The sequence below is a fragment of the Ahaetulla prasina genome, chromosome 7 (assembly GCF_028640845.1).
Source record: "Ahaetulla prasina isolate Xishuangbanna chromosome 7, ASM2864084v1, whole genome shotgun sequence".
NCBI classification, from domain to species: domain Eukaryota; kingdom Metazoa; phylum Chordata; class Lepidosauria; order Squamata; family Colubridae; genus Ahaetulla; species Ahaetulla prasina.
Window position 1 is genome coordinate 28925901 of NC_080545.1, and position 21437 is coordinate 28947337.

At 36.3% G+C, this 21437-nt stretch overlaps 1 protein-coding gene across 5 annotated transcripts in view; it reads right to left on the reverse strand.

The window, feature by feature from the left end:
* CPED1 (cadherin like and PC-esterase domain containing 1) overlaps window positions 1-21437 on the reverse strand; it is a 111233-nt gene that overhangs the window by 89306 nt on the left and 490 nt on the right. For all 5 annotated transcript variants that reach the window (XR_009156106.1, XM_058191029.1, XM_058191030.1 and 2 more), the window contains exon 2: window positions 20517-20973. Coding sequence is in view for 4 of the 5 variants with exons in the window: in XM_058191029.1 (XP_058047012.1) it covers window positions 20517-20768 (252 nt within the window). In the remaining variant the exon portion in view is untranslated. The remainder of the gene's footprint in view (window positions 1-20516; window positions 20974-21437) is intronic.

Below are 21437 nucleotides of genomic sequence, written 5' to 3' on the forward strand. Positions count from 1 at the left end.
TTCTAAAAGCCAGACTTGTGATATCATTTCTTAGCTGATACTTGAGACATTTCATATGTCTTATGAACTCTTATCTATTCTACATCTCTTTTGGTCAGAAGTACTTTGCCCCTCAGAAAGGAAGATCATTTATAAAAATGTATCAAGATGTTATTTGTATGCAGGTAGTCCTTGATTTATGACCAGAATTTATTTCTAAGCAAATAATCGTTAAGTGAATCATACCCAATTTTACAACCTTTTTGTTAAGCCAACCACTGCAGTTGTTAAATGAAGCACATATGGCCATCAAGAGAATCCAGCTCCTCCCATTAACTTTGCTTGTTGGAAGCCAGTTAGGATTGTCGCAAATGGCAATCATCTGACCTTGAGACATGACAGCAATTGTAAATACATGCCGATTGCCAAGCACCCGATTTTGATCACATGACCGTGAAGAGGTCATGCATAAGGGGCGTGCATAAGAGCACAAATGTGCCTACCGTTCCTGTCCTATTGTTCCCTTTCATTATAACACATTAACATGGTTGCTGCATACTTTTGCTTATATATATATATATATATATTTCTTTTATAATGTGTTGATTTTCTTATGTTGATGTTTGTGTATACTGTTGTGACAAAATGAAATAAAAAAAAAGATGCTGGGACAGTTGTAAGCATGCAGAGCAGTTAAAAGTCATTTTTATCAGGGCCATATCTTTGAACAGTTGCTAACCAAATGGTTGTAATTTGAGGACTATATGTACTTCAAATCAACTTCAATGAATTATGGTAGAAAAGCTATGTAAGGAATCAGTTTTGCCATGAAAAAATTGAAATAATACAAGAATTCAGGACACCCATTGTTACAACAATATCAAACATTGGTGAATAAATGTGCATTTGACAGAAAATGGTACAATTTCATCATGTTTGATGGAACATGACGGTTAGAACCAGATTCGTTCATCTTAAGAGGAAGCAAAATCTGAACCATGTTGAACAGGCTTTGACAGTATCTCTAATTTCCACACATACAGCCTTATGCTATCTAAATGCAATATTCCTATGAGTCATCTCCTATGATCCAGTGGAATGTGACATATGGAAGTTTTCTTGAGTTTACTATCTAAATGCCAGGTAAGAAGAGCCAGCAAGGAAACACAAGAGACAATTTTAGAAACTTGCAAACCACAGTTACAGTCTGGGAGCCTGCCAAAGTCTAGCTATCTTCACACCTCTCACAAAACCTTTTGATTCATGCTAGCTTTTGTTAATTCAGTTAAGTCAAAGAACGCCTTGTACCATGAAGCATCAAAAGTTACAGACTAAACCAGTCTTTGTCATGTACATTGCTCTTTTTTGTAAGAACAAATACATTCATTTTAACTGACTGAAGGGATTGAGATGTTAAAAATAGCATCCAGGCACCAAATAGAGCAGTGTTTCTCAACCTTGACAACTTTAAGATGTGTGAACTTCACTTCCCAGAATTCTTCAGCCAACATGCTGAAGTTTGGGAATACTGAACTGAAGACTTCATATCTTCAATTTGCCGAAGTTTAGAAAGGCTTTTTGAAAAGGGCTGCCAAAGACTAAAGGGACGCAATCCTCAAGTGCTTTGCTGACGAGAAAGGCGGCCTGGTAGGCTGAATGTGGCTTTCCGAGTGTTCATTTCTCACTGGAGATCCACTTGACGAGGTCTCCGGCGATGAAAAAGGAGACCCGGAAGGCTGTACACGGCCCTTTGGGTCTCCTTTTTTTATCGCCAGAGGCCTCATCAAGGCTTTTGCTGATGAGAAAGGAGGAAGCAAGCAAAGAAACAGTCATGAGAAGAGACAGATCTTCATAATGTAAGTCACCCGGTGTGACAGGATGGGGGGGAGAGCACTTGTTGGGATCCAGGGGAAAGATAATGAGGTATCTATGGGTTGAGGGAGGCCTTGGATGGTCTGAAGTAGGTGACCTATTCCATCACTAGCCCCCCGCATGGCCTCCCCCCCCCCCCCAAAATACCTCATGTGCACTTAATGAGCCGCGCATCTAATTATCAAATGTGTGGGCAAAAGCAGGGAATGATCTTGTACAAGGTACAAGATTCACTCCCACAAATCCTCAGGTTACTAATGGAATGGGCAGGGTCCATTACATTTGTAACTCAAGGATTACCTGTAAGCCCGTTCCAGCAATCTTTTTTTAAAATTATGGACAATGACCATAATTAAAAATAGGCCTCCTGGAAAAAAAATTGCAATGTACAGCAAATCATCTAATATCACATTTTCAAAGTGTCTGAAAAAAAAATACAGACTGTTTGATTCTTGGTCTGAAAAAATGGAGTTCAGCTTTTATTTTTCTCCGTAAACACTCATTACAAGATAGGTTTTGAAACAATATAATGTATAATGCATCAATATCTATAATAATATAATTTAAAAAGGAAAAAAATGCAGGTGTTTGAACTTTTTCTTCAGTTTTATTTCATTTGGTTTTGGAGCTTCTCAACTGAGAGTGGCTCTGGTGGGTTCTACTTTAAATAGCACAAAATGTAAAACGAGGTTCATTTGGCATTTGGCCAAAAGTGTTTTCCTCTATAAAGAGGCTGCTGTAGCACTAATTGAATAAATATGCTTGAACTGAAGCATAAAGAATTTGGCATTCATTAGTAGAAATTATAGTTCCCCTTTGAAATTCAGGAAACTTCATTTTTAAATTATGCTAGAAAGCAGAACTACTTTCAGGACACAAACCAGACATTTTATTTTATTTTGCATTGTTAAAGTTTTGGAAGATCTACTTCAAATTGTAGGTATTATTTCAGTCTTAATTCAGATATGTTTGTAGGCAGTGAGTAGGCCTATGTGCTGCCTTCCAGTTCTTTTTGACTTCAGTTTCCATCAGTGCTAGCCACATGACCTTTAGGAATTGTGGGAACTAAAATCCAAAACACTGCAAGGCTTCTAGTAATTGTAAAATTATACAGTGAACTGAATAGTAATACTGAAATCAAAGAAGATATTTCTACTTTTATCGCTCACTTCTACAGCAGCTTTTAAGCATATTTCAAATAGAATAGAATAGAATAGAATAGAATAGAATTTATTGGCCAAGTGTGATTGGACACACAAGGAATTTGTCTTGGTGCATATGCTCTCAGTGTACATAAAAGAAAAGATACGTTCATCAAGGTACAACATTTACAACACAATTGATGATCAATATATCAAATGCTAAGGAAAGAGAGTGGGGGAAAAAGAAGACTACAGGTAGTCCTTGACTTAACAACAGTTCATTTAGTGACCATTCAAAGTTACAACGGCCCTGAAAAAAGTGACTTATGATCGTTTTTCACAGTTACAACTTTCGTAGCATCCCCATGGTCATGTGATCAAAATTCAGATGCTTGGCATCTGGTTCACATTTATGACCCTGGCTGCATCCTAAGATCATTTGATTGCTTTTTGCAGCCTTCTGACAAGCAAAGTCAATGGGGAAGCCAGATTCACTTAACAACTGTTACTAACTTATCAACTGCAGTGATTAACGACTGTGGCAAGAAAGGTCATAAAATGGGGCAAAACTCACTTAAATGTCTCACTTAACAACGGAAAAGTTTAGGTCAATTGTGGTCGTAAATTGAGGACTACCTGTATTAGTTTAGCATTAAATTTTGCCCTTTACCATTTTTTACCGACAAAATAAATCCAGTTATTGTGGGAGGGGGGTTTTCTCAACAGTTCTCTCCTGAGATTAAGGCAACCCTATTTTTACCCATCTCCCCCAGAAGTTGCAGACATGTTCCTGGAGTTTTCTTTTTCCAGTACACTCTCCATTGTTCAAAACATATGCTTTGCTTTCCCCATCTCAACTGCTCTAAAAATATGCAATTGAAGATGAAAAAAATCATATTCATATGCCTTTCTTGCCATCCTCTCTATTCATAAAACTGCACCTCCCTCATCTAACCTAAACCAGAATATACAAGGCTATGAGTCAGAAGAAACAGTGCTGCAAAAGACTCCTTAAGCTTGTTTCAGCTGCTTAGGCTAAAACTGTTAAATATGCAGCTTGCCTCAGGAATAACACACAGCGGCAAATTAAAATTATAATTAAATCCCTTCCTGTCACTTTCTGAACGCAAGTATGGCTCCACAAATTCTGCACAATGGGGCAAATATCTACACTCCCAGCAAGACATATTTCCCCCACTGGAGTTGCATGTCCATTCCTTCTCATGCTCATTGTTTATGTATTCTAGATCTCCCAGCAGCCCCTGATATCTGTCTCTCACCTTTATCTGGCTCTTTGAAGAAATATTGGAAGCTGTGAAGGTGGTCTCTCTATTGCGGGGGTGTCAAACTCAAGGCCCGCAGGCCGGATCCAGCCTGCAGGGTGCTTAAATCTGGCCCACAGATTTCCCAGCCTGGAAATATCAAAGGACCAGCCTGCGATGTCTCTCCTGGCCAAAATGGGCCACACGGAGAGCTTGTGTGGCCTATTTTCAGCCTCTCTGGCTTCCAGCGGCACTCTGCCAACCAAGAATGGGCTGCGTGGCCCATTTTTGGCCGGCAGAGTGCTGCAGGAAGACTGGATTGGACTGGATTACAATTATGTACCCTCAAGTAAGTGCCTGATCTGGATAGAAAACACGCAACATATTATGTTAATACTACAGTTTAATGCTAGATTTTATATACTGTAGGTCCATTTAATCTACAATCAACTATCTATAATTGACACCCATTTCTACTTACTATCCTGGAAATTTACTTTAGCTGTTAGATCTTGTATTATCATGTTATTTATGCTATTGTATTTTTATTATTAGTTGAATAATAAAAATACAATAGTATAAATGGCTTTTCTGCCTGGAAAAGCAATTTACTATTAAACAATGGGATATACATTTAGGAGTAAAAAGTTTAGTGGAGTATGAAGAATAAGTAATAAATGTTTGCCAGTTATATCTGGTAGAAAACAGAGGAAAATGGTTATAGTAAAGAACTGTGGAAAGAAAGAAGAGAAGGAGAAAAAAGGCATCTTGAGCCTATGTCAAACACCCACTATGACCACGCCTACCCTGGCCATCCCCATCCCCCCAGCCTTCCGTGGTCAAACACAAGCCCTCAATGAAATCGAGTTTGAGACCCCTGCCCTATTGTTAGCCATGGCCAGGAAGGTCTTGCACAGATCAATCTCTTGTAGCAGTTACAATTTTTCCTGAATCAGGACATACTTCTCACAATCACTTATTGTATACCCTAATCACCTCCAATTTGGAATACTGCAATATTTTCTACATGGGATTACTCTTGAAGACCAGTCAGAAATTATAGCTAGTCCAGAATGCGGTGACATAAGTAGTAATAGGTGAATATTTTTTCACTTTGTAACTTCACCGTAATTGAAGAAGCCTATATGTTTGTTTGATTAAATACATAAATAAATCAAGAGTTTTGAACCAAATAAATGCCATTTTTTTCATAGTAAAGTAGTGGAATATTCTGTGTTTAAAAGACAAGTAAGACTGTCTTTTTATTTCATTTTCAAGATGAGACATTTTGCTAGCCTCTGATATTCTCTTTAACTTACATAACTTCAGAGTAACTTCTGTTTAAATATGATGTTGGGTCAGGGATTTGTTCACAAACCAGATAATTACTGTCCAATTTCCCCTCACCTATTTGTTTGTTTGTTTAAATATGATTTCTTGCCCTTTCTCTGAGTCAAACTGTCACTTTGGCATAAATATAATCCACCAATGTATGTAGATATCCTAAAGCTGGTTAATTCGCCTGGAATCATGCAGCTCATCCATATAGACAGCCATTTGTTTTCTAAAATGGATGCTCAAAACTATTTTTCTGGGGTGAATTTATTTTTAATATAAGGGTCTCCAACCTTGGCAGCTTTAAGACTTGTGGACTTCAACTCTCAGCTTTGCTGGCTGTCTTAAAGTTGCCAAGGTTGGAGACCCTGTTCTAATAAGAAATGTCATGAACTGGAAATCCTTAGAAATCATTTTGCCTTGCATTTTAAGCATATATTATATAAAGGTGTTTGTAAAACCCAAGAGCACACATTTCAGACCAGGAACGAAAAAGCCAATCACAGTAAAGTTATGTCACAACAGTTAATGCATTGCTAAAAGAAAAATCGTTAAGTTCATGCTATCAGCTGCATTCAGCTTAGAAACTTTAGGAGTGGTCAAGAGAATTTTTGGAAAACAAACTAAATCGTGAGTTGCCATATCCAACTGTGTCAAGACTCTGATAGAAAGGCCCACCCTTGTCATTAAGCCAAACAAAGAAACTGTTTTATTCAGTAAATGCTGGAAGTGGGATGTTAAAGGAGAAACCTGTGCATTACATGGCCTCCCTGTGCTCTGAACTGGCCCATTGCCTTCCCATATTAATGTTGAAGAAATTATTAGTTATCAGACTAATCAATGTAAAGAAACCTGGAATAAGAAAGTGGAATACATAACTATAAATGGATGGCTAATTTATATTTATATGCGACATAAATTATGGCTTGGGGTATTAAAAAAAACAAGAAAAAACACATCCAGGCAAGTAAGGTCAACTAGTTACAGAATTTAGTTTGAGGACAGGTGGTGGTTCATCTGAGGAGGGAGGAAACAATATGAATATTTCTAAAACATACATTATTACAAGCACTTCCCTACACAGTCTCCCAGTGTGTGTCTTGTGGATGTAGTTTATCCGATTTAACATTTTTATGCTTCCTGTATTTCTAGAAATAAGTGAATTTCCTTTTTGTTGATGCTGTTTTCTGAAAGCTATTTAAAACACATTAGCTTTTTACGTCTGTCTATTTTTGTTTGGGAAGGAGTGGGCTTTGGGCTGAAATGACTGGAATGTTCCTGTGTTTCTCATTGTTTGCTGCCTAAATATAGAGCAGGCCACAAAAAATCAGAAGATATGCTTTGATTACAGGCACATTAAAGCAGGCTGAGCAATTCACAGTAAGATCTGCTGTAGTTTGATTCAGAGGAAGAATGTCACTAAAGCTCAAAACTCCTTGGCTCACTTATTTTCATTGCATGCATACATGCTGCAGTTCATGATATTGCCAGTAATTTTATTTAGATCAGCTTTCCAATGACTGCCTCCAGGTGTGAGAAGACTAAAGCTGCCAAAATTCTCAGACATGGGATTATAAATCAAGTATAAAATGCAGGATCCTTTCCTAAAATATACTTTTGGAATCGAAGTTTCTTCCAGAGATAAAATACAAGTAAAATTGCAATGGAAATCACTTCACTGCAGTTTCCTTGCATCAAAACAAAATAATTCACCATTTATTCTAAGCCATAATTCATAATCAGAGTGGGCTATTTAACTAGCTCCAAATGTTCCTTTCATTTGTTATCTCCAGATTAAATTATTTGCATCTCCTGCTATCCACTTATAGGAAAGTGTGCCAGATAAGGATAATTATAAATATGAATTGTAGTTAATCATGGTTTAATCATCCTGAAATTAAAAATCCTTCTTGTATCTGAATGTATGACAGTATCTTTCACTATAACAATCTTGTTGACTCTTCAACTTTAAACTAAGCAACTGCACATATTTTGCAAAGATGACAAGCTCCAGTTTGATCCTTCTTGGATGCCTGCTGAATTTCCATCAAAGGGAAGCCAATTACAGTGATCACGCTGAGGTTATTGACATCCAGAATCATAGTCTTAATGTATGAAGGATCTCTGTAAGAATGTTTACTTTCTTCATATGAGATACGTAATACCCGAGTATGCCCAGTGGTGCAATCTTAGAGAGAATGCCAAAGAATCCAATGGTTTTGGAGCATGCAAGGGAATATGCTCTGGGACTTGATTTAGAAAAGAAAAAATATATTATCAGTGAGAGCACTGGAAAGACCAAACTTCCTTATAATATTCTAGAATTGTATAAAATGATACAAATTGGCATGGGAAGGCTAGAAAATAAATAAAAGTTGAAAATTTTTACTTTGTAAATTGGTAATGTAAGTGGATTTCATTTAATTTCTGACTAAAAGATAAATGTCACATTTTGGCTACTAAAGTTCTTTTGCTTCAGATCAGTTTTATAAATTAAAGCCAATATACTATCTTATCAATTAAATTTTATAATAGGAGTTTGTACTTACATGTGCATTTTTAAACTGAGGGATTTTATTAGTAGTTTATTAGCTCTGGGGATTCTGAAAATAATGTGTGTATGTATGCTTATTTGTGAATTTCTATGTACAAATACATTTGTGTGTCTGTATGCATGTGTATTGCTACTGAATTATGATTATGAGATTGTCATAATTACATACTACGTTTTTAAAATGTTGGAACACCAAAGACAAGATCCTTCTAGTCCCTATTTTTCAAGCTTTTGTTATTTTGTTTCATTGAGTCATAGCTGAGCCCTGGTGTCTTCAGGGATAAAAAGTGCTACTGTCATCTGCCACATGCCCAAGCCCTTCTGGTGAACCACTGGTGTCTACTGTTCCAATATCCACTTTGTGCACTGTCAGCTCTTTCTTCTTTTTCTTTTAGCCTTCATGATGTAGCCAAAATATGGTAGTTATTGTTTTGGGATACTTGCTTCCACTGAGCATTCAGGCTTGATTTCCTGTAATAAACTGTTGACCCTGCTGGTTGTCACCAATGCCACAATTCAAAATATTTTTTCTCTCCTTTTTCTTCAAATTTCATCTCTCACATCCATACATCATAATAGTGAAGAGTGAAGCATTGTGATTTTTATCGTGATCCAAACATCATAGTCCCTCAATTCCTTTTTGCCTATTATTATATTCTGAATCTATTTTGCACAACACCATCTGTGTCAATTCTGGTACCTAAAAAATTTGTAATTTTCAACCACTTTTATTATTTTAACTTAAATTCTTCTACTTTTCTAGTAGCCATAATCTGTTACCTTGATGTTCAAAGAGAACTCAAATTTTCACTCTTTTTTTACTTTTAGGATGATCATTTTTAGGTCTTCTTCCATTCCTGAAATCAAGATAGTGTCATTTGCATGTTTCAAATCATGGACATTTATTCTGATTTTGATCCCACTTTAAATTTTCTAGCCATGCAGTCCTTAATAATGTATTCAATTTAGAGATAGAACAAATATGATATAGAATGCAGCCCGATGTGACTGCTTTTCTATCAGTAAACCATTTAGCAAATTCCATTCTCAGTACTGCTTCTTAATTGTTGTGGAATTTTCTTATCAGAAAAGTTGGATGCTTTGGTATATCTATTGCTTTGAGAAATTTCAAAATCTGTTTCTTCAGTTATCAATACTGTCAGATGCTTTGGAGTAGTCTAGGAAACTATACTTCGTTGTGATAAATTATGATAGGTCTGTGATGGTGAACCTATGGCATGCATGCCACAGGTGGCACGCGGAGCCTTCTCTGCAGGCAAGCGAGCCGTTGCCGAGCTCAGCTCCACCCTGCATGCACGTGCGCATCCCGCCAGCCAGCTGATTTTCAAGTCTCTGCTGTGCATGTGTGAGGGACAAAGAGCATGCGGGAGATGCATGCGCATGCCTGGGGCAGGGGGATCACGTATGCATGCCTGGGGATGGGGGGAGCATGGGGAGGGCGTGTTTGGTCCCAGGAGGCTGCAGAGAGACCTGCTAGGCCCAAAACGGGTGGGGGGGTGTCATGTGCACATGTGCAGGGGGGCAGGCAGCAGGGAGGGGGTCATGCATGCATTGCATTATTGGGGCAGGTACGCATGCGTGCTGTTGCGTGTGAATGCGTGCACTTTCGGTATGCAATGACAAAAAGGTTAGCCATCACTGTGATAGATTATGATAACAGAATCTTGCAATTCTGATTATACTTTTCCTCTCATATATCTCTTATACCCCAGGAAGTCAGGAAGGAATAAGCCTGAGCCTCTTCTTAATACTGTCTCCCTTCCGAGGACTTAAGGAATTCTTTTCATTTACAGAACAGTTTATAAATATTTGTTTCAAGGCATCTCCTTAATTCTCCACAATTAACCTACAATTATCTCTCTACCCATACAGCACTATAATCTGTTCTGCAGAATTTCCAACAGCTGATACTGTTGTTGATATTATTGTGATATTGGGGCTCTTATCCTATAATTTGAGCATTTCTTTAAAGCAATTTTTTAAAGAAATTTATACACACACACATATACATACATACATATATACGCTGAGATATATTTTCCAATATATCTCCCATATTTCTTTTTCTTCCCATATTTGTACTGTCAAAGTTCATCAGAAGCAGAAGCTCTTATGTATTTGTGAGGTACCTGGGCAAAAGAACATCTGGAGTCTCCTGTTTTTATAACCCCTTAGCCCTTTAAAAAACACACAAAGGTTTGCTGTTTAACGCAGCACCTACACTGCCATCGGCCTCCCAGTCAGTCAAGCTAGCCAACAGAGAAAAATGGATATGAATGCCTTGTAATGTTATAGATAACATGCTGCCTTGAAAGAGTGCAGTTAGTGGAACAGATCTCAGCATTTCCTTAGCTTTGTTGTTGATCTTGGAGTCTTTCCAAGCGGGAGCTAGATCTCTATTCTAGTCCTATCCATCACTCTTAACCCTAATGATGCTGCCACAATTAACCCAGAAAATCATATGAATAAACTAGAAAACCAGGCTCATCCCAGTTTCTCATGAGATTTTTTTTAAGTTATGGGAAACTTCTGATATTACAGTCCCTTATATTTTTAAAACAGGGGTAAGAAAAACAGCTGAATATGATTTAATCATAAAAAGGTAGGTGCAACAGTAAACATTTGAAATCTTGCAAAGTCCCTGGAAGCTGTATTTGATTTAGATTAAATATTATAAACTTTTATAATTTTTAAAAAGTTTTCCTACTTTGAAATAATTTTTTTTGTGCTGAAAATCATTCTTAGGGAAGTTTCTAATAATAAACTAATAAAAGACAATCTGAATTATATCTAAATAAGAAGATAAGATTGGATTGTAAAGGAAGGAAACAGATAGATATTTAGGAATGATAGGAGTTATTTTACTTGTACTGTGACACAGGATTGCTTCTAATAAGAACAATCTTGCCCAGAGGACATTTAATTTAAAAGGCTGTCTATGCATTTTATAACTTCATCTTCCAGAGTTTTAACACTGATGCAAAACTTGTGCAAAACTGATGCCACAACCAAAATAGCTTGTGCAATTGTAAATACACTTTATGAAAAACTAACAAATACGTATTTCAGTAAAAAACATATCATCATTTCTGGTACCAAGGATATACAGTATAAACAAACAGAATGATGTAAAAAAAAGCAATTGGTTGTAAGGCAGCCAGAATAAAGCAGGGTTAAAACTCAAATGTTAAATCTGTATCATATTTTTCTTTTTCTTTTTCTCCTTTGCATGATTTACTGTAAAGCATGTATAGTTTTAGAAGTCTTTAGATATCTACACAAACTGATGGGAGGACAGGAACTTACATTAATTATCATCGGGTATTTGAGTGAAACAGACCATCTGAATTTGGTTAAACATCTATCAAATCTCAATCTTGTTTTGTTTACTTGTTTTTTGTCTGTTTATTTCCTGCTCAAGACAACAAATATATCCCACACAGCTTTGCCCTCCTATTTTTCCCACAACAACCACCCTATGAGGTAGGTTGAAGCAAGACAGTGACTCTCCCAAAGTTACTCAGCTGGCTTTTTTTTTTTTATATATATATAAAAAAGTTTTATTTTTACAATCTTATCAAATAATTCATCCAATGTACAGTTATATACAATTAGTCGGGCCTGCCCAGTCACCACCCCCCTTTTTAACCTTCTTCCCTCTTCTACCTTCTTTTACTTTCCAAACCTTCCTCTCCTTCTCTTATCTACCTCCTCTCCTCCCTCCACCCTACACTCTTCTCCCTCTTCTACCCCTCTTCCTTCCTCTTCTCCTCTTTCCTACCTCCTACTCTCTCTTTTTTCCCTCCCCACCGTTCTAAAATGGCAACTGGTCAGACCCGACCCTACATTAATTATATTTATACATCTTCAATAATCCCTGTACATTAACCATCACTCCATCACTAACCTCAACCCCCCCACTCCCTCCCCCCTTTCCCCCCCCCCCCCCCCCCACCCCGACTTCCCAGAACAAAATGCAGGGTATCAAAACTAACAATCATAATCTAAAATAATTCCTAAATTATAATCTCTAGTCTCTCCACGCTTATTCACACTCTCAATTCCCCTCTCCTTCAAAAATATATCTAATACAAATTATTTCCTAAATTTACTCATATGCTATTTGATATTTTTTTATCTGATACTTATTTTGAATATAATCAATCCACATTTTCCATTCTAAAATATATTTTTCTTGTGTATAGTCTTTCAAGTAAGCAGAGATTTTTGCCATTTCTGCCAGATTTGATACTTTAAGAGTCCATTCTTCAATTGTAGGTAATTCTTCTTTCTTCCAATATTGAGCAATCAAAAGTCTTGCGGCTGTTATTAAGTTCAGAATCAATTTAGTCTCTATAGCTGTACAATCCATAATTATTCCTAGTAAAAGAACTGCGGGTAAACTTAATCTTCTTTTCAAAATATTCTGCATGATCCACCATACTTTAATCCAAAATGCTTTAACTTTTTTGCAAGTCCACCATATATGATAATAAGTAGCATCTTCACAATCACATCTCCAGCATTTAGCCTGTACATTAGGATACATACATGACAATTTTTGGGGTCTAAATGCCATCTATAAAACATCTTATAAAATTTTCTCTCATATTTTGCGCTTGTGTAAATTTAACATTCCTCACCCAAATTCTTTCCCAAGTTTGGAACATTATTGGTTGCTGAAAATTTTGTGCCCACTTAATCATACAATCCTTAACCAAATCAGTCTCTGAATCTATTTCTACTAATACATTATACAACCTCTTAATATGCTGTTGACCTTGATCTCTCATTTGTTTTAACAAATTATCCTCAATTTGCTTAACACCTATTTTTGATCTAATTTCCATCTAGCTTGTAGTTGTCCATATTGGAACCATGTATAATTTTTCCTTCTTCCCCATCTTTTCTCTAGATTTTAATTGTAACTCCCCTTTTCCATACAAAGAAGTTCTTTATAAGTAACTACCTCCATCTTTTGATATATATTTATATTTTCTATCATGTGTCTCGGTTTGCCCATATTGGAATCTTTCCATCTAATTTGTATTGATATTTCCTCCAAACCCTCAATAATGCATTTCTAATTATATTATTTTTAAATATTTTATCAACTTTCTTATCATATAATAAATAGGCATCCCACCCATATAACAAACAATAACCTTCTATATTCAGAACTCTTTCCTCAGTTAAATTAATTCAATCAGTAATTAATGATAAAACAACTGCATCATAATACAATTTTAAATTAGGCATTTTAAGACCCCCTTTCCCTTATATCCTGCATTACTTTTAATTTTATTCTTGGTTTTTGCCCATCCATACAAATTTACTAATCCCTTTTGCCATTCCTGTAATTTAATATCATTCTTAAACACCGGTATCATTTGAAACAAAACAAAAACCTGGGCAAAACATTCATTTTATAGCCGCTATTCTTCCCAGCAAAGATAGTTGTAACTTCTTCCAACTCTCCATTTCTTTCCATACCTTCTGCCACAATACCTCATAATTATTTTTGTATAATTTAACATTTGAAGCTGTAATATATATTCCTAAATATTTAACCTTTTTAACGATTTCAAAACCTGAAGTTCTTTCTAACTCTTCTTTTTGTTGTATATTCATATTTTTAGTTATCATCTTTGTCTTTTGCTGATTCACCTTAAATCCAGATACTTTACCATACTGACCAATTATATCTTTTAAACCAGTTACTGAGTATATTGGTTGAGATACAGTAACAACCAGGTCATCTGCAAAAGCTCTTAATCTATAATCTTGATGTTTAACTCTAATTCCCTTTATTCGATCGGAACCACGTATGTTATTCAGAAGAATTTCTAAAGTTAAAATAAAAAGTAATGGGGACAAGAGACATCCCTGTCTCGTCCCTTTCTCAATTTTAAAAGTTTCTGTTAACCCACCATTTACTATTATTTGTGCTGTTTGCTTCTGATATATTGCTTTAATTGCACGAATAAAATAATCCCCAAATTGCATTTTTTCTATTACTTTAAACAAAAACTGCCAATCCAATCTATCAAAAGCTTTTTCAGCATCCAAAAAAAGGAATGCCGCTGATACTTGGTTGTTTCGTTCCAAATATTCAAGTAAATTTACGATTTGCCTCACATTATATCTCATCTGCCTACCCTTAATAAATCCTGACTGATCATTATGAATTATTTGATTCATCACTGGCATTAATCTATTAGCCAATATCTTGGTAAATATCTTGTAATCAGTATTTAAAAGTGATATAGGCCTATAATTCTCTGCTTTAATACCATCTCGATCTTCCTTCGGTATTAACGAAATAAAGGCTGTCCTCCATGAAGGGGGAACATCTCCTCCCATTTGAATTTTATTAAATAACTCTTTAAGTGGTTCAACCATCTCATTTTGTAAATTTTTATAATAAACAGCTGTTAAACCATCTGTTCCTGGTGCTTTACCGATTTTAAGTTGTTTAATTGCTAAGAAAATTTCCTCTGAAGTAATTAATTGATTCAATTCTTCTCTTTGATTTTCTGTAAGCTCACAAATATTTTGTTGTTGTAAATATCTTTCTATCTCTGTATCATCAACCATATCCCTAGAATATAACTTACTATAATACTCTAAAAATGCTTTTTTAATCAAGTTCTTTTGATAAACTTCCTTACCCCTATATTCTATTTTATCAATCGTTCGTGATTTCTGTTTTTTCCTTATTAAATAGGCAAGCCATCTTCCTGGCTTATTGGCATTATTAAACGTATTATGTTTTACATATTGTAAATTAATTGCTACTTGATCTGCCATCAACATATTAAACTGACCTCTCAATATATTTATTGATTCTTTTATTTTACTATTTCCTGGGCTATTTATCAATAATTGTTCTTTCTTTTTAATTTCCTCTTCCAGTTCCTTTTTCTTTTTCTGCAATTTATTTTTGTATTTAATATTCATTTGTATAAGATTTCCTCTCATATAAGCCTTACTGGAGTCCCAAATCATCTCTATAGATGTCTCTTTTTTCATATTCATAATAAAAAATTCTTTCATTTGTTTTTTACATTCATTTACATTTTGTTCATATTTAAACAAATTCTCATTCAACCTCCATGATCTCCTAGCCTCCTTTTCCCGATCAAATTCAATCCAAACTGGACTATGATCAGATAAAGTTCTTGAACAAATCTTAGTCTTCTTCACTCTAGAATACAAATCATTAGTAATCAAAATAAAATCAATCCTCGAAAATGATTGGTGCCTATCAGAAAAGAAGGTAAAATCCCTCTCTTCTGTATTATGTTCTCTCCAAATATCTCTTAATTCCAAGTCCTCCATCATTTCAAAAAAAGCCTTTGGTAATTTCGCCCGGCTTGATATCTTCCTTAAGCTTTTTTTGTCTTTTTGAGTATCCAACACACCATTCCAATCACCCATTAATATATATGATTTATAATCCCAAAATACTATTCTTTTATGTAAAAACTTGAAAAGATTTTCTTGTTGTTGATTCGGAGCATAAACTCCTATTAATAATGTCTTCTTTCCCTCCAACAAGAGTTCAATAGCAATGTATCTTCCTTGCTTATCCACCTCAATTAATTTTGCTGATATATCCTTCTTTATATATATAACTAAACCATTTTTTTTCTCCAAAGAGGAGGCAACAAAATGTACTCCCAGTTTTGAATTTATCAAATATTTCTGGTCTAAAGATCTAATATGTGTTTCTTGTAAACAAGTAATGTCATTTTTAAATTGTTTCAAATAATGAAATACTTTCCTTCTCTTCTGCGGTGAATTCAAACCATTAACATTCCAAGATAATAGTTTAATTGCCATTATCGGCCAAAGGAAACTTTTGGAACACTAGCCGCAAATCACATTTTGCTTTAGGCCTTGCTCCTCCCACTGTTTCCGTTGTAGTAGTTGCCAGTTGTTGTTGTGCCTTCATCTCTTGTTCCTTGCGTTTAGCAGCAGCTCTTGTCAGCCTTTGTTCTTTTGAATCTGGACCCGTCATAGGTATTTCCAACACTTGTAATAAATCTTCTTCCATCGCAATCTGTTCTTGAACCTGCTTCACTTCTCTTTCCTTCACTTCAGTCTCCTTTCTTCTAGCATCCAGTGGAGAAAGACTTCCAACTTTAATGCCTCAACATAAAATTCTCTGCTTTTCCAACTGTATTGAGACGATGTACTTTCCCTGCATAATATACTATTATACCAGTTGGAATATCCCATCTATATTCAATCTGACGTTTTTTAAGTTCATTCACCAGGAAGGCAAATTCCTTTCTAGCCCTTAACATTTTTGGTGGAATTTCCTTTAATATTAAAATATCCTGACCAGCAATCTGAATCTTCTCCCCCTTATATGAGGCTTGCAAAATCTGATTTCTCACTGTTCTATTTGTAAAATAAATAACAACATCCCTTGGCAACTTTTTTTGCCTTGCTATCCAAGAATTCACACGATATATTTTATCAATTTGATAAGCCACATCTGCTGGACGAGCTGCTAATATCTCAGCAAATACTTCAGAAAAATTTCCTTAAATCCTCTTCTTTATTCTCTTTCAGACCACGAATTCTTAGAGCAAATTCCATATTTCTGTATTGTATCAAAACTATTTCATCATCTGTTTTTCCATTTTACTTTGAAATTCAGCCATTTTATTATCTAATTTTGAATTATGTTGCTTAATTTCTTCAACCTCCTCTTCCAATAAAATCACATTATTTGCCAAACTTTGTACTGCAATTACAAATCCTTCCTTAACTTCTTTATTTCCCACTTGAATTTCTGATATCTGCTCTTTCATTTCCAACATCTCCTCAGTTATTACTTTAAATTTTTCTTGCATAAAGTCTTTTAAATTCTCTTGTACCGCCTCTAAGTTCAATGTTCTAGTCTCCACTGTATGAGCTGGAGAGGCACCAGCTGAGGAGATTCCAGAGCCCTTTGTTACAGTAGACTTTAATTGTTTGGCTGCCATCTTCTATAAAATTATTTATTTATTTCCAACTTAATATTCAGTTTAAATCTTCTTAACCTCTGAGAAACACAGTCTTTTAAAGCAATATTTAAAAATCTCCTAGATTCTAGGCAGCAAAGAGTTAAAGAGTTGAAGTAGCAAATAACATGCAATTACCAACTGCAGAGCAAGCGCTGAAAGTATCACTTTCGCTTTCCACTCGTTAACTTGTTAACAATTCGCCTCCATTTTCTTGCTGTTTTCAAACTTGTTACAAAGTATCGGGGAATCGGCTTGGCTACTTGCATAAAGTTCTCCCACTTTCGTTCTGTCCGGTATAATCCTTTATTGTCCAAAATAAATCTCGGCGTTTGGTCGTGGTGATTGGTTCCGCCCAAGCAGAAGAATCCTCGGATCTGGAGCTCTTCGGGTTGCTGGAGGGAACTTAACCCTTCAAACCCCTTTTTTCTCAGGGGCTTTAGGGAAATTCAACCTCTGCCCTCAGCTCACCCCCTCCTCTTCTCCCGAAGAGAGGGTTTTTCGAACCGCTGGACAGCAGATTTAAGCTGTCCTAGCGATTCCACAAAATCCAGAGGTTGGTGATCGTAAAGATCACCGCCATCACCTACGGTGCCAAACCGGAAGTCCAGCTGGCTTTTTTAATGTTCTTACCAAATGGTCAGGTGAAAACTTGCTAAAAAATTTACAATTAATGTGTAGCAGTCATTAGCATCGGAATAATACCCAGTTTTGGGGTGTTGGGGTTATATCTGATCTGGAATTCTAGGAACTATGATGGGTATTCTCAAAAAATGGCTGACATTGCTGACCCACGCATTTATACAAACTTATACAATGATTGTCACAGTGGGGCTGATCTCTTATCAAACTCTTTTTCCCTAGAATGCACATTTATGAGATTACCCTTACAATCCTTTCTAGCCTTCAAATAGCTTTGCTTTGGGTTTTTCTGGGTTGGAGGACCATGTGAAAACAAAACATTGGATTACACTCCCTCTCCCCCATCATTTTCATTTCTAAGACTGCATTTGGAATGTACTTAGGTAAAGGTAAAGGTTCCCCCGCACATGCATACTAGTCGTTTCCGACTCTAGGGGTGGTACTCATCTCCGTTTCTAAGCCGAGGAGTCAGCGCTGTCCGAAGATGTCTCTGTGGTCATGTGGCAGGCATGATTAAAAGCCGAAGGTACACGGAACGCTGTTACCTTCCCACCAAAGTGGTCTCTATTTTTCTACTTTATTTTTATGTGCTTTCGAACTGCTACGTTGGCAGAAGCTGGGACAAGTAATGAGAGATCACTCCGTTATGCGGCGCTAGGGATTCGAACCACTGAACTGCTGACCTTCTGATTGACAAGCTCAGCATCTTAGCCACTGAGCCACCACATCCCAATTAGGTTCCGGTAATTCATTGAAAATAAAGATTATGACAGAAGTGAGCAGAAAGCAACACAGAGCACTTGTTTGCAGTTTCTTAGCCCATATGTGTTTTTTCCCAAGATCCTTCAGCAGTTGTGGAGATTAGTTTTGAAAAAGATACAGCTGTTCAAAGGAACTATAGATAGATGCTACTGAGATATTACTGTATGCTTTGAAACATTTTAGCCTTCTACTCCAGAGCTCTGCTTAGCTCTTGTGAATACTAGTTTCCTATGTAATAATTTGAATAGAATAGAATAGAATAGAATAGAATAGAATTTTTTATTGGCCAAGTTTGACACAAGGAATTTGTCTTGATGCATATGTTTTCAGTGTGCATAAAAGAAAAGATACGTTCATGAAGAATCGTAAGGTACAATACTTATTGATAGTCATAGGGTACAATAAGCAATCAGGAAACAATATCAATATAAATCGTAAGGATACAAGCAACAAGGTTACAGTCATACAGTTATAAGTGGAAGGAGATGGGTGATGGGAACGATGAGAAGATTAATAGTAATGCAGACTTAGTAACTAGTTTGACAGTGTTGTGGGAATTATTTGTTTAGCAGAGTGATGGCATTCGGGAAAAAACAGTTCTTGTGTGTAGTTGTTCTGGTGTGCAGTGTTCTATAGCGTCATTTTGAGGCTAGGAGTTTATTTACATTAATCCAAAAAAGTAGGAAGGAGGTTGACCAATTGTTGAGGTGGCACTACAAAACAAAAAACAACAACCAGCACCAACAAGTAACTCTAGTCTGCACATATTATAAATAAGATTTTTAACAGTTTTTTAATAGCATGAAAATGGGACAGGCTTCTAACTGGGGGCTTTCAAGATGTGTTAGGACTGTAAAAGTCATCAGCCATAGTGACAATGACTATAGGAGGGCACAACTACTATAGGAAGGCACTCAGCTGGAAAAAATTGTATGTTATAATACATTTACAGAGAAGGGATTACAACTCTCAGATGTTTGCTAAAATCCCAGCTTGAAAAATAAACAATTGGTATTTTCCAGATGGGTTGGAATTCCCGGGTTGAAAATTCTATGAATTGTTTTCCAATACTCGGAGTGCACAAAGTTGTGGATGCTAGTATACACCAAATCAGTACATTACCCACCTAAATCCAAGCATAGACTGTTACAAATTGCAAAAAAGCACAGAGAAGATTTGACCACCTCAAGGCTTTAAGGATAATCCCAAACATATTTATGAATCCACTACTGAATTAATGCATACTGGATATTAATATCAGTTACCAGTTTGTTGACTGAAAAGAAAATACTTCCTCTAGAAAATCCATTTAGTAGCTCTCATGAATTGGGCAAGCTTTGAAAAGTCTAGAAATACCAGAAGTTATTGACAAAGATGATCAGTATTATTTCTTTCTGGGGTAGAAGACAGAATAATATTGTGCACACTCTGTTTGATGAGTACTATTGCTCCTTTCAAATCTATCTATGAATTCATCTTTATCTCTTTATTCTTACTGCTTTTCTATTATCATCTTCTTTACTGAATCTTAGAAACAAAATAAGATAGTAGAAGAATGCAATATTTTTCCTGGGCTTTAATCATATCACCTCTGATCCTTTGTTATGCAATGTGGAACAACATAAGTACCAATCTGCCCAGAGACGGTTACATTATTATATTCCTTCTTCCTCCTTATTTCCCATCCTTTTCTGTGTTGCTTTTTATTATTCCATTATTCCATTCCAATAGGACATCGATGCTTCATTCCAGGGAATCATCACTTGGCTCACCTTCCTGTAGGCTGTGCAACCAGAGCAAGGAATTCAATCAAAACACTTCACTATTTCCTTTTCCCTGGACACATGTGACTTAGGAAGCAAAAGTTAATTTTAACTGCAAGTCTGGCTTATCAACAGTGTTTATTTGAAACTTGTAGAATCTCTCTTACCTCCTTCTGCCCTTCTTGTTTGTTAGAAGGAAGGAAGCAACTGACTCGCCTTGCGAGGACTTGGTGTGTCTGATGTTGCATCTCAGCTGCTTTGTTGGGCAGCAGTCCATTGCCACTTGTAGGAATTGTTGGTCTCTTGAATCTTAAAGGCATCAGGGTCTGGTAGAAGAGATAGGCAGCCAAAACCAACACCATCAGGAATGGGCGAAAACGACACCATCTCCGGCCAGGCACAATCTGCCGGCAAGCCATGGCACCTCAGATTTCTGATTTGTCCCATTTCCACATTATAGGGGCAATCAGTCTGGCTGTTTTCCACCAGCATAAAAGAAAGGCAGAAAGGTATGTTCTCTGTACTCAAGTTCTCTCTCCATCACTTCTGGGCTTGAGTTCTTCCATGACATCAGCAGGCAAGAAATGAGAGGCCCCCAGCAGAGAAAGGCAAGCAATGTCCGACCTGGAAGAAACAATGGGATTGGTGGTGAGAGATCAAAAGAAGTAACATATAAACAATGTGGATTGGAAATGAACACACATTAAGTTTCCAAGTATTGCAAACAGAAGAAATGTGACTGTTCAGAACAAAACTCCATTGCACAATACCCAGGAAAGTGAGCAGTTATGTTCAAAAAAAGATATATTGGCTAAAAATTGCAATGGGCTTTCCACATAAAGCTGAAATATACAAAGGCTTTTCTAGCAGGACTCTTCTTCCCCTCCCTCCGCCTTCCAATTCCTCTGCCGATGGGTTCTTTAAAAAAAAATCATTTCCTTCATCTTTTAAATTGCCTTTTTCCTGCCAGAAAACATACACAGCCTTCCCTCCCCACACAGCTTTTAACAGAGCAAAAAATCTAGTTTTTGCTCGATCGGATTTCTTTTCTCTCTTTTTTTTCCTCCGTTGTCTTTTGGAGTTCAAAG